The following is a 10,210-nucleotide window of genomic DNA, read 5'->3' as shown; positions in this document are numbered from 1 at the left end:
AATAAAATTTTGACAAAATTTTCTATAGAAATAAAATTTTGACAAAATTTTCTATAGAAATAAAATTTTGGTAGATTATTTTTGGCTCTAGTGGCAACCATGATTATGAACCGATATGGACCAATTTTTGTGTGATTGGACCAATTTTGGTATGGTTGTTAGCGACCATATACTAACACCACGTGCCTAATTTGAACCGGATCGGATGAATTTTGCTCCTCCAAGAGGCTCCGGAGGTCAAATCTGGAGAATGTTTTATATGGGGGCTATATATAATTATGGACCGATATGGACCAATTCTGGCACGGTTGTTAAATATCATATACTAACACCATGTTCCACATTACAACCGGATTGGATGAAATTTGCTTCTCTTGGAGACTTCGCAAGCCAAATCTGGGGATCGGTTTATATGGGGGCTATATATAATTATGAACCGATGTGGACCAATTTTTGCATGGTTGTTAGAGACCATATACCAACACCATGTACCAAATTTCAGCCGGATCGGATGAAATTTGCTTATCTTTTAGGCTCCGCAAGCCAAATCTGGGGATCGGTTTATATGAGGGCTATATATAATTATGGACCAATTTTTGCATGGTTGTTAGAGACCATATACCAACACCAGATACCAAATGTCAACCGGATCGGATGAAATATGCTTCTGTTAGAGGCTCCACAAGCCAAATCTGAGGGTCCCTTTATATGGGGGCTATACGTAAAAGTGGAGAAATGGGTCATTTTCAATACCATCCGACCTACATCGATAACAACTACTTGTGCCAAGTTTCAAGTCGATAGCTAGTTTCGTTCGGAAGTTAGCGTGATTTCAACAGACGGACGGACGGACGGACAGACATGCTTAGATCGACTCAGAATTTCACCACGACCCAGAATATATATACTTTATGGGGTCTTGTCGGAATGACAAAGTTAATATACCCCCATCCTATGATGGAGGGTATAAAAAATTCTAAAATTAGCCCAAACTTCCTTTCCCAGTTAGAGATGTGCACGTGACACGAAATTGTCGTTGTGATTCACGAGGTTTTTCGTGAGTCACGACATTTTTTGTGAGTCACGATATTTTTCGTGAGTCGCGACATTTAAATGATTTTCGTGCGTGAGTGTGCGTGAATAAAAATTTTCTTTTCGTGAGCGTGAGTCCTACCAAAAAATATCGTGCGTGAGTGTGTGTGAATAAGATTTCTCCGTCGTGAGTGAGCGTGAGCAAAATATTACTCACATGCACACCTCTATTCTGTGATTTCACTTTTTTCAGTGCACTCTGCAAAAACTATGCAATTTACACAATATTAAGGAGAAATTCCTTTAAAATAATAAAACTTTAATAAAAAAAAGGGAGTTGAAAACCTTTGCCTTACTACTTGTTTTCTTTAAATTTGGTACACAAATCTTTGAGATTTGCGATCATTCTTTATAAATAATCTTGAATCTTTGTATAAAAGTATAAAAATAAAGCTTCAAAAATAGGCTAATAATTATTTTGAACGAAACAAGCTATCGACTTCGGAACGAAACAAGCTATCGACTTGAAACTTGACATAAGTAGTTTATATTGATGTAGGTCGGATGGTATTGCAAATGGGCCATATCGGACCACTTTTACGTATAGCCGCCATATAGAACGATCCCCAGATTTGGTTTGGGGAGCCTCTTGGAGGAGCAAAATTCATCCGATCCGGTACGTGGTGTAAGTATATGGTCTCTAACAACCATGCAAAAATTGCTCCATATCGGTCCATAATTATATATAGCCCCCATATAAACCGATCCCCAGAAAGAATATGATCAGCTCCTAAAACAAAATTTACTTTTTAAATGGTGAACATATAACATGTTTGTCGCAAACATGTTTTTTTTACATTATGTTTCCACAACCATTTTATGTTTGGCGAGAAAACAACATTATTTTGGCAAAAATTTTGTTTTCTCCCTATCCAAAAATAAGATTTTCTGGAAGGTGATCGATCATATTCTTTCTATGCGTGTAGTTTAAATAAGTTAACCAAAATCAAATGGAGGATAATTTTTTAATAAATTCTCTACAATTTGACAAACGTATTATCTTATTGTTATCAGATTGCAATTACTAAAATATTTTAGATAAAAAATTTGTAAAATAAATCTGCATTTTCTTTAATGGGTATATATTTATGGCATCCTGAATATCGCTAATGGCATCCCTATCTTGTACGTAGATGTATTTATGATATTAGTGTATGTCGGTTTTATCTATAACAGGCAGACACCCGTTTTCATATGGACACATACTTGGATGTGAATGTTTAACTATCCGCCAAAACCATATAATATATGTAGTTGAGGGGTCTAATGTTTTCCGAATAGACCTCTATCATGTCAGTTCAACATCTACAGCGTATGGGATTGCTCGTATTATTTTACACCTCCTGTGATCGTGAAAGTTTATTGTAAAGAATTATTATTACTATACTATAAGGATTAAAAAATGTATGTGACTAAATAATCAAAAATATAATCATCATCAAAATATCTAATAATAATAAAAAAAAAGATTTTATCAAATTTATAAAAAGTTTAAAATTAAAAAAAAATGTTACATATATGTATTCTAAAAAAATATTGAGAAGTGCTCTAAATTATATACCTTGGGTGTAATACTGCAGGATAGCCGCACGAAGTGTTATCAATTCAAACGACTTTTTTGTGCAAAACATTTTTTATTGGCCAAAATGACAAGAATGGATGAAATTAATTTAAATATCAGAACCCATTATCTTGTGCTTGATATGACTACCCTTTTTCCTTGAATATAGTTTTGTGCAAAACCGAGTTGAAACCCGCATAAATGCTTTGCCGGTATTTTACCCCATACTTGTGCAAGGGGATTTTTCAATGCTTCCATACTATTAACAAATTATTAAATTTTACGTGTAGAAAACAATATGAATGAGCACTCTCTTTTTTTCACTACAGAAACACACACGTGTACCGCCTGAAAGTATGCAAATATATTAATAAAATTTTATATAGTATGTTAGGGCCGTTACTCCCCTAGAGAATCACTTTCAATGTTTGACTTTTATTGAATTTTAGTCACTTTTTATTGCCATTGACATCTTTTGCACAATTTGTTTACTTCGTTACAATGGAAACGATTGCACAGTGGTCACAGCCAGAGAATGAAGCCGCCGAGTCCCTCCGCCGATTGCCAGTCGACCCCGCCGCCGAATATGTCGACCCATCTCGACTAAAATTTAGCCGCAAATTAATCAAAAATATCGGTTTAAATCAGAAAAAAATATTAATAAATGTCATATTTTTGCCAAAATGTTGAACCTTTCCAAAAATTGGGAAAAATTTAGCTCAGAAAATTTGAATGAAATGTTAATTTGATTGTAAGATTGGTTGTACAACTAATCTCATTACCATTCGAATAACTTCAAATTGATTTTATAATGGATAATTGTCCGCCGACGAATAGACATATTTATATCGGCTTAGCCGTCAAGCCGCCGCCGACAAAAACAACTCGACTAGTTTCTTGTTACGGTGTAGCCCCCATAAAATCCGATTTGACTTCTTCTATAGCTCCTGATATGACTTCTTCGGCTTCTAGACACCGCGATTTTTATCCGATTTGCCTGAAACTCAAAATCTGGAAGGTCCATAAATAAGTGTGTATCAGTCCATGGTTTGGTATAGCCCCCATATAATCCGATCTCCCGATTTAACTTCTAGGGCTTTTACACTCAATTTTTATCCGATTTGCCTGAAATTCAAAATCTAGAGGTATTTTGGATCCACACATAAGTAAGCCGAATATGAGACTTACCGGTCCACATTTTGATCTATACACCTCCCCCCCATATAGACCGGTCTCCCGATTTGACTTCTTGGGTCTCCCGATTTGCCTGAATGGCTTAAAAAGTTGGTTCATTCGCACAATGATCGCTTCATTCGCACAATGATCACCAAAATCTTCGGTTCTCAATTCAATGGACTTTTGCGCTTGAGGCATTTTGGAGAGTAAGGTTGAAAATTCCAACGGGACCCACCACCACCATCGCATTCAGTACGCGTCAGTTAAAAATTGCTTGAAAAGAAGGTTTCTTCCGCTTCATTTCTACCGCACAATGGTCACCAAAATCTCCGGATTTTAAATCCGTTAGATTTTTACGACTGGACTTTCGGACATTTTTTTGATTTTGAACAATAAAATTAAAAAAAGATAGAGCTTTACGTTGTTCCATTACATGTCAATCACCCTATAGACCGATCTCCACATTTCACTTCTTGAGTACATTTATTTGTTTAATAATACCCACACAACAAGAATACAAAATTCTTATAATTTTGGAGGTGAATATTCTATATTTTTAATCTTATAAATATTACAGTTATATAAAATATAAAAAAAGAACCAATTTTAAATCAAAAATTTTAAATTTAACGAAAAACGTAATATAACAAAGTAATAAATAAAGGATATCCCATATTTTTTAACAGTATAACAAATGCAATTTTATAAAATAAATTGAAACACAGAATATTTTTCAATTAAAAATATTTGTATTTTTGAACATTTTAAGGTGTCCATGGTATTTTCTAAGGCATATTTAGGAAGGTATTTTCCTTTAACTAAAAAATTTATTTGTGATCAGAAGAATATCAGTTAATGCCTTTCTCAGTGCATAGATAAAAAAAATAATTGAATAATATGTAAACAAGAGCATTTTAATTGGAACCAAAATTTGAAAATGGTAGCTTCATTAATTATTTTTTATCCACAATACCCCACTTTTTCCACTCAATCAATACGAATTGCATTTAGACCAGCAAAGAATAGGTAGGTGGTGGAGGCATTAGCCATGCCATGTGAACTAGGACAATTGTACGGTGGGTGGGTAAATGCTCTAATTTTACCTCCGCTATTTAGATAAGTCCAAGTTTTATCAGTTGTATGGCAAAAATGTGTATGTAGTGTGTACGTAAAGTGCTAACAATGACAGGTCTGTTGTATTTTTTTCCATGAAATTGATTCATATGGCATGACGCTTCAAAAACAACAAGTAAAAAATAAAATATATCCGAACATAACTGATATCGCATAGAGGACGTTAAAATATCTGGGATTTTTTAAGTATGTATAACTATTCGTAAAAAGTGACAAGGGCAATGCTTTATACAAAAAAAAAACCTTGCCAAGAGTACGTTACATTACTTATAACGATTAATATTATTTTACAATACCAATAGAATATATATAAAATGGCATTTTCATTATTCTACCCACTTAGCCTTCCCATTCCCAATTTGTAAGCCCCAATCGATCATAATTTATTAAAAAGACGTAATATTGTTTATTTATTTATTTTTTTTTGCAGTTCCAATATGTCAAAAATCCGCCCTTTATCTGAGAAATTAGCTGAAAATGCTCAAAGAGAATTGGGTGAAGTGCCGGATCGCATAGATTCAGATATTGCTATGCTCCGCGAATGGATCTCAAAACAACCACATTTAAAAGCCCGCACAGATGATCAATTATTGGTGGCATTTTTGCGTGGGTGTAAATACAGTCTAGAAAAGGCCAAACACAAAATCGATTGTTTCTATGCCATGCGTAAAGCAGTTCCAGAATTATATAAAGATCGTTTTGTGAATGATAAATCGATAGCCATACTAAGACAAGGGTAAGCATGACGGAATACATTGTTTAAACTCAAAAAAAAACTTAATTGCTTCGTAGATTTGACGATTTTTTACTCAAAAAATAGCAAATGCCGATTTTTGCCCTAAAAATTACGATATTAGCAATTTCTATAAAAATTTTTGTCAAAATTTTCATTTCTATAGAAAATTTTGTCCCAATTTTATTTCTATAGGAAATTCTGTCAAAATTTTATTTCTATAGAAAATTTTGTCAAAATTTTATTTCCAAAGAAAATTTTGTCAAAATTTCATTCGTTTTGTTTTGTTATTGTTGGTTTTTTTCTTTATTCATTGTTGTTGTTTTTTTGATTTCAGCTTAAAACCATGCATTGACTAAACTACTAGTGTAGCTTAACCAACAGAGGAAAAGAATGTTTGTCAAATTTATTTGGGCAAAGCCCTATAGACTGCAATATGGTTGGATGAACGCACGTTTCGGAATTACCACATTCCTCATCAGCATCCTCTACTTGCAGCAAAACTATCAACCAATGATCAGAATAAATTCAAGCAGTTCATTAAACCGAACAATGAACCACACTTGGACCTTCCGAAAAAAGGTTTTACATGATAGCCGGCTTATGCCGAAATAAATTCGTACAAACATAACTCTTTTCCTTTGTCATCGATTTGAGTGCAGTTGGCTGCGTTTATTTTTGAGCATGCTTCCTCTTTTTTCATTCGTTTTGTTTTGTTATTGTTGGTTTTTTTTTTCTTCTTTAATCATTGTTGTTGTTTTTTTGATTTCAGCTTAAAACCATGTATTTACTAAACTACAAGTGTAGCTTAACCAACAGAATTTCTATAGAAACTTTTGTCAAAATTTTATTTCTATAGAAAATGTATAAATGCCATAATTTAATTTCTATAGAAACTTTTGTCAAAATTTTATTTCTACAGAAAATTTTATCAAAATTTTATTTCTACAGAAAATTTTGTCAAAATTTTATTTGCTCTTCCAAGAAGCTCCGGAAATCAAATCTGTAATTTATATAGGGACGATAGTTTCAATTAGAATTTGGGTGGAGGATATAAAAATGTTTGCTAGTTCAGCAAACTGTGACTGCTTACGCGTTTTCAGCAAACTTTCTCCTACTTTAGCAAGGCTTTCTGCTGTGTAAACTAACATAATTCTTTGGGTGTAGCTATAACCTCCATATGTACAGATTGTTTTACGCTAAGACAAGTGTAAAAGTAAACACCAAGTTCCTTTTTAACTAACTTTTGTTCTATGGGAATAAAATCGTTTAGTAGTGAAACATGGATATAGAAATGTTCTCGGTTCATTATAAAATTTAAAAATATTAACCTTCAACATTTTTTTTTTTCGCAGATGTCTATTGCGTCTCCCCAAACCACTGTCAGAGGCTGGCCCTCGTATTCACATATCCCGTTATGGTTACTATGATACCGACAAATTTGGTTTAGCCGATGTTGTCAAATTGAGTACAATGATGGGTGAAATACAATTTCGCGAAGATGATAATGCCATGGTAATGGGTTTTGTGGAAATAATCGATCTTAAAGATGTAACCGCAAGTCATATCTTTCAATTTGATGCTGTACTTGTGAAAAAACTAGCGGTTTTGGGCGATAAAGCTTGGCCCTATAGGCCCAAGGGCTTTCATTTTGTGAACGCACCCTCCGGAACGGAAAAGTTATTAGCCATTGCCAAAAGTTTAATGAGCGAAAAAATTAAAAAGAGAGTAAGTCCAGACGTTTTAGACTTAACATCAGTTTCTAATACTTCCTTTTTAATTTCAGTTCTATATTCATTCCAAATATGAATCCTTGTATGAACATATACCACAAGATTGTTTACCTGTAGAATATGGTGGAAGCAATGGTACAATTGCCGATGTAGTTAATACTTGGGAAAAGAAATTGTTAGAATACAAATCATACTTCGATGAAGAAGTACAATATTGTACCAATGAAAAACTACGTCCTGGTCGACCTATAAATTCGGAGTCACTCTTTGGCATTGATGGATCATTTAGAAAGTTGGACATTGATTAAAATTTAGTGAAGACACTGGTATATAATTTTTTTTCATTTTATTTTATTCAAAAGATTTTAGTAGTTTACATTTTTGGCTATGCCATATACATGACACAAATTATTTTATAAAATTAGTTTAATAAATGTTTTAAAATTATTGTTATTTGCAACAAATGGTTAGGGTGGACAAATATCCGTTAGTTGAAAAAGCAAACATTTTCCTTTGCGCATTATAAGTTAAGTCCGAAGTCATAATCGATACTGCTGCATGGTTATGGGATCGATAACACATTAACCGATTATTTAGTCTTCGCCGACAAATCGTATCGATGCGACACACCGTAAGATTCTTTACAAATAGTCTGTAAAGCGCATTATCTACAATCATGGTACACATATGCCTGATGTTGACCACACTATAAGTTATGTTCACACACACATTCCGTTCGGATAAACTTATACTCTGAATGGCACATAAAAGAATGTATAATAAGAATGTGGAGTAATTTAAAATATGGTATTCATTATTAGAAAATTATCTTTTGTGGAATTTTTCCGGTAAAAAAGGCAATAAACTATTTCAGCAATGCTATCAAATTATTACATTATGGATCCGAACTAGAGGCGTGTGCGTAACACGAAATTGTGTCGTGAGTCACGCTGCATTTTAAGGTAGTTGTAAAAGAATCATTGTGGTCAAGTAAAACACGATGTTTATTTTTTCATTAAACATTTATAAATTCTTATAAATATAACACTTATACGACTATCACTTCACATTTAACATAATTTTTTGAATTAATAAAAGAATGATGTTGAGTTATAACCCTGCCAGCATTTCAAAGTTCCATTTCATCCTCATCGCTACCACAGACTCGTAAGTGACACTTCGACAATCGCTAATGCGCTTTACAGACTATCAGTTATTCCGGACGGAATGTCGGTGTTTGTAAAGAATCTTACCGTGTGTCTGATCGATACGACTTGTCGGCGATAACTAAATAATCGGTAAATGTGTTATCGATCACATAAACATGCAGCAGTATCGATTATGACTTCGGACTTAACTTATAATGTGCACAATATATGGGATATGTTCGACACGAGCACTCTCGTCCGGAATAACTGATAATCTGTAAAGCGCATAACTGTGATGGGGGAAGCGTAAGAACAAATATGAAATGTACATCACTATTGTTACAAGAGCCGTTTTATATTTTGTGAAACACCAAGCGCAACTAGCTTCTTATAATTTATTTAAATAAAATCGATAATGAAGTACTGAAAACATAGTTATTTCAATTAAAATTGTAAAAGGTATATTGGTGAACAATTTTTGACTTTCCAAATGCAATAAAGTGATTGTTTTTCAGATATTTTACAGACACGCTGCCTCCAACGAGAATAAAAACAATGGTTGATATACGCTGCAACATGTAACTTGGCACTTGTAAATCAACATCATTCTATTAGTAATGAAAAAATAATGTTAAATGTGTTGTGATAGTGGTATAAATGTTATATTTATAAAAATGTATAAATATTTAATCAAATTAATAAACATCTACACAATCGTATTTTACTTGACCACAATGATTCTTTTAGAACTATCTTAAAATGCACTTTTTCTGATTGTTTGAAGGGGCTCTTATTGGCGGTGTTCTAAATTTATTTAAAAAGGCACCTAATAATTTCACTCATGCGATACTTTTTTGTAGTAACTTCCCTGCCAACATTTTTTGAATTTGACGGCGCTTCTGAGAATCCCCACCACGTCGAAAACAATCGTATACGACATCAAAAACTCGCCGGAAAAGCGCCGTCACTATTGAGAAGTTGTACCACGCCAAGTTACTACAAAAAAGTATCGCATGAGTGCAATTATTAGGTACCTTTTCTAATAAATTTAGAACGACGCCAATAAGAACCCCTTCAAACAATCAGACAAAGTGCATTTTAAGATAGTTTTAAAAGAATCATTGTGGTCAAGTAAAACACGATTGTATATATGTTTATTAATTTTATTAAACATTTATAAATTCTCATAAATATAACATTTATACGACTATCACATCACATTTAACATATTTTTATGCATTAATAAAAGATTGATGGTGAGTTACAAGTTGCAAGTTACATGTTGTAGCGTCAGCCAGTGCTTTTATTCCCAATGGAGGCAACGTGTCTGGAAAAATATTTGAAAAACTATCACTTTATTCCATTTGGAAAGTCAAAAATTGTTCCCCAATATACCTTTCACAATTTTAAGCGAAATAACTAGGTTTTCAGCACTTCATTATCAATTTTATTTAAATAAATTATAAGAAGCTAGTTGTGCTTGGTGTTTCACAAAATATAAAATGGCTCTTGTAACAATAGTGATGGCAAAATACTTTCATGCGAATAGTGATGGCAAAATACTATCAAAGTTGACGATTGTTGCAGAGTCACTTACGAGTCTGTGGTAGCGATGAGGATGAAATAGAACTTT

General features: G+C 33.2%; 1 protein-coding gene across 3 annotated transcripts; it reads left to right on the top strand.

The window, feature by feature from the left end:
• The first annotated feature begins 2,329 nt into the window (after positions 1-2,329).
• Positions 2,330-7,876, top strand: LOC142238575 (alpha-tocopherol transfer protein-like). Of its 3 annotated transcripts, none has more exons than XM_075310266.1 (4): positions 2,330-2,456; positions 5,394-5,699; positions 7,052-7,424; positions 7,483-7,876. In XM_075310266.1, exons 1-4 carry the CDS (start codon positions 2,383-2,385, stop codon positions 7,735-7,737), a joined length of 1,008 nt encoding a protein of 335 aa, XP_075166381.1. In that variant the 5' UTR covers positions 2,330-2,382; the 3' UTR covers positions 7,738-7,876. The 3 variants fall into 3 exon arrangements, with proteins under 3 accessions (XP_075166381.1, XP_075166382.1, XP_075166383.1); XM_075310267.1 differs by having other exon boundaries at positions 2,357-2,496; XM_075310268.1 differs by lacking the exon at positions 2,330-2,456 and adding an exon at positions 5,021-5,149.
• The last annotated feature ends 2,334 nt before the right edge of the window (positions 7,877-10,210 follow it).

Source organism: Haematobia irritans, chromosome 5 (assembly GCF_050003625.1).
Source record: "Haematobia irritans isolate KBUSLIRL chromosome 5, ASM5000362v1, whole genome shotgun sequence".
Classification (NCBI taxonomy): domain Eukaryota; kingdom Metazoa; phylum Arthropoda; class Insecta; order Diptera; family Muscidae; genus Haematobia; species Haematobia irritans.
Note: the sequence above shows the minus strand (reverse complement) of the source record. Positions and strands in the feature narration are given on the sequence as shown.